The 3599-nt window shown below is 32.9% G+C and overlaps 1 protein-coding gene across 2 annotated transcripts; it reads left to right on the forward strand.

Moving 5' to 3' along the window:
* On the forward strand, positions 1–1740 carry LOC113872519 (two-component response regulator ARR17-like). Of its 2 annotated transcripts, none has more exons than XM_027510137.1 (5): positions 1–361; positions 899–975; positions 1071–1148; positions 1271–1341; positions 1438–1740. In XM_027510137.1, the coding sequence occupies exons 1-5, from the start codon at positions 232–234 to the stop codon at positions 1523–1525; spliced, it is 444 nt and encodes a 147-aa protein (XP_027365938.1). In that variant the 5' UTR covers positions 1–231; the 3' UTR covers positions 1526–1740. The 2 variants fall into 2 exon arrangements, with proteins under 2 accessions (XP_027365938.1, XP_027365947.1); XM_027510146.1 differs by having other exon boundaries at positions 235–361; positions 899–1006; positions 1081–1148; positions 1438–1525.
* The last annotated feature ends 1859 nt before the right edge of the window (positions 1741–3599 follow it).

Consider the following 3599-nt stretch of genomic DNA (forward strand, 5'->3'; position numbering starts at 1 on the left):
GTGACTTTCACACAGTGTTTCTCTCTTCCTTATTTATACACGTCTTGTCACCCAAGCCGTTTTGTTTTTCTTTTCGTCCTCTTCTACTCAACATTTAATAGCATTGCAGCCTCCTTTATTGCAACTGCGTTTATTACCTTGTGTGTAACATAACATAACATTTGAGACACCGAAACCACCGTTCAGTACTATTTATTCTTCTCTTTATTACTTGACATCACAACGGAACGCATGGCTTCTGCACCTTCTTCTTCAAATTGGGTAATGGAAAGCTCTGATGTTCCTCATGTTTTGGCTGTTGATGATAATCTCATTGATCGCAAACTTGTTGAGAAACTCCTCAGGAATTCTTCTTGCAAAGGTACACGTACTAACCATTGTCTCTTTTACTTTTCATGTTTTTTTTATAAATAACATGACAATGTGAATACCCCATTTATTTCCCTTTTTCTACCATGTTATATTATTTTAATAATATCTATCATTTCTCTCTCTCTCTCTCTCAAAGTAGACATAGTAGGAAAATGTTTTGTTTGCTGTACATTCTGTGAATACCTCTGGGTTTTATATATATATATATATATATATATATATATTAGAATGCATTTATACATAAAAGATATATGATTTTAATTTTTAATGATTCAAATAATAAACCTGATGCATGTTGAGTGTCTAATAAACATTTTCCATTACTTTTTCAAACTGGCTAGTTTTACACGTTTCCCTTGTTGAAAAGTAAAATGCTCTGAGACACCTTTATGGCTTACTCTTTTTGTTGGATGCTTCTTTCAGTCATTTTGGTGGTACTGTTTGGGAAAGTGTTTTGTATGGGCCTTCCGGTTGGGTTGGGGTTCACTAGTGAGTTATTGTTGGTTGCTAATGCTATTAGCTTCAGTTACAACTGCAGAAAATGGGCCTAGGGCATTGGAGTTATTGGGTTTGGCAAGTGGTGGACAGAACAACTTGAATGGGGTAAGTCTTCTCTCTTCATTGACAAAAAAAAGTCCTCTCTTTTCAGATTAGTCAATGTTGTGCTAAGTAGTAAGACTATTTTTGTTACTTTGTAGAGATCCAAAGTAAATTTGGTTATCACAGACTATTGCATGCCAGGGATGACAGGCTATGAGCTACTAAAGAAAATTAAGGTATTTAGTGTTGTTGGTTTGAATTTGATGGTATTTCTCTCTTTTATTCTCTTGCACATGGATGCATTCAATGATACAATATTAATAGCTAGCCACCACAAACTACATTCTTCTGTAAACAGGAATCATCTGTAATGAAGGAGGTTCCAGTAGTGATCATGTCATCTGAGAACATACCAACTCGGATTAACAAGTAATTGCTAGCATTAGCTATATAAAAGTGCTATACCATCTATGTATTTTTTCTATTGTTCAATCTGCTCAATCATTATTGTTCTGATGAAAACAGGTGTCTGGAAGAAGGAGCTCAGATGTTCATCTTAAAGCCCCTCAAACAATCCGACGTAAAAAAACTGACATGTCAGTTAATGAATTGAGAAGGTGAAATTTGACTTTTAAGAGAGTCCAGGCAACTAGGCAAACCCTGTATTATTTTTTTTATGGTCATCTATTGCTAAAATCTAGGCCTTAACCAGAATGCTACCGTCTAATTGTAGTAGTTTAGGTGTAGAAATGCATTTCATTGTTTTGAGGAAGCTGTACTTTACTTTCTTTTATTGACCTACATATACCAATTTATTTTCTTAGAACTAAAATATAGTTCATGGCTTTTAAAATCTTTAATTTGCTCGATGTAGGGAGTTAGTTTTGGGGGCACAATAAAAATAAATGCATTATAAAACATCCAAACTCTCTTGCTGCAGAAAATGATGATTAGGCTGAAATTGAAGATCGGGCATGGTTTTGTATTGCCTTTACAACAAAATCCATTAATAATTTGCTTACAATTTTCTATAACCAAAAGAGATGGCTGAATTGCTGATTGCAGAGAAATAATACCTTAAGACTCTTCCAAAATTCCAAATTGTTTATACATCATGAAAAGAATGATGTAAAGCTATCTAATACCATAGGAATGATAAAAAACCAAAGTGAGAACCACTTATTCAACCTTTCCAACCCCCTTTTCCTCCCCCAAAAATAAAAAATAATCGTGGAGTATAAAGAAAGTTACGAGTATGAATGCATTGATTATGACTATAGATTCATTGAACCACTATGGTTTATGTCACCAATCAAAGTGCTTGCCGTGGTGACGATGGTGACGATGTCTATGTTCATCCAAACCCAAGCACCGGACAACAGGGTAACAAGTGACAAACATGCACCTCCCAATACCTCTGAACATGCATGAAGCCGCACGACAAGGGCAACAACAGCATCTCATCAGCTTGTTGTGCTTGTTCTTCCTATTCTTCCTCTTCATCTCCTTGCTACGCTTTTGCTTCTCAACCTGTTGCTCCATTTTGCTATCAATCACAAAACAAAAACATACCCACAAATTATATATCAATGATAAGACCAAAATTAAAAACTTTGAACCAACGTAAATGTACCGTCATCTCTCGTTACCGTGAACTTTTATTGTGATAACTTCAGGGCTGAGAAGCAGAAAATTGGAGACAAATTAAGGGAAACAGCATCGGATTCAGTGGCTGTTAGAAAAAGAAAAAGAAAAAGAAAGTGATTCTATAAAGAATGAATATTTAAGCAAAGAATATTCGTTTTGAGAGGTTCGTACTGAGTGAGGTAGCAAAGCATAATAATAATAATGTTGCAAAGGTTTATTGTGGCCTAGTTCAAAGCTGGACCGGAGCGTAACTCCCTTTAACGCGTTTTCGTATTCTGGTTTCTCCCTGCTATTAATTTTCTTTTTTTTAATTTCTCACATTTTCATAGTCTTTTGGTTGTTCATTAGTCATTATTATGGCTGCTTTATTGATTATTGAATTAGTTTTTAAAGTTGCAATTAAACTCACTGTCTATAGTTATCATATTCATTTTGTTTAGTTGAAACAAAAGTGATTAATATGCTGCTTCCAATATTTTATTTACTTCCCTCAAGTCATAAAATAACCAAAATTATTTCAACTTTTGGTTTTGCTTTCGTTTCAGATTGATTCATTATTTTTTATAAAATAAATAAAAAATCAATATATTAAATTATCCTGTAGGATTTTATTTTTTCCTTAGTTTCTTATACTATAATGATCTGTTTCTTTATTTAGTTGGGATTGTTAATACAGAGTTTAATTTTAGTGTAATGTAAGTAGGTATACAATTTTTTATATGATCACCAAATTAAAATATTCTATAACGATATTTTTTAAAAATTAACTATTAGAACAATCAATAATTTTTGTTTATATAACAATATATGTTATGTATATTATAATATATTAATTAAATTCAAGATAGTGTTTTATGTTTTATCATTATAATGTATTAATTATAATACACCATAGTACACAAGCAAGTATATTCAAAGTGTCTCCTCTCCCCCTCTATGCTAAAGACAACATGATTCCAACAGTATCTAATTAAAGGTCCTTTGTGAACATAAGGGTGATATTAAAATTAGGGATGTGGTGGTTTTGGGGGGCAAATAAA

The sequence above is a fragment of the Abrus precatorius genome, unplaced genomic scaffold, assembly GCF_003935025.1.
Source record: "Abrus precatorius isolate BTA unplaced genomic scaffold, Abrus_2018 Scaffold10, whole genome shotgun sequence".
Lineage (NCBI taxonomy): Eukaryota > Viridiplantae > Streptophyta > Magnoliopsida > Fabales > Fabaceae > Abrus > Abrus precatorius.

Excerpts from the sequence above, each read along its gene's own strand:
- LOC113872519 (XM_027510137.1), top strand. The coding sequence starts at position 232 with ATGGCTTCTGCACCTTCTTCTTCAAATTGGGTAATGGAAAGCTCTGAT. Across the intron at positions 1,149-1,270 it reads AGCTACTAAAGAAAATTAAG|GAATCATCTGTAATGAAGGA; the intron begins GTATTTAGTGTT and ends TTCTGTAAACAG. Across the intron at positions 1,342-1,437 it reads ATACCAACTCGGATTAACAA|GTGTCTGGAAGAAGGAGCTC; the intron begins GTAATTGCTAGC and ends TGATGAAAACAG.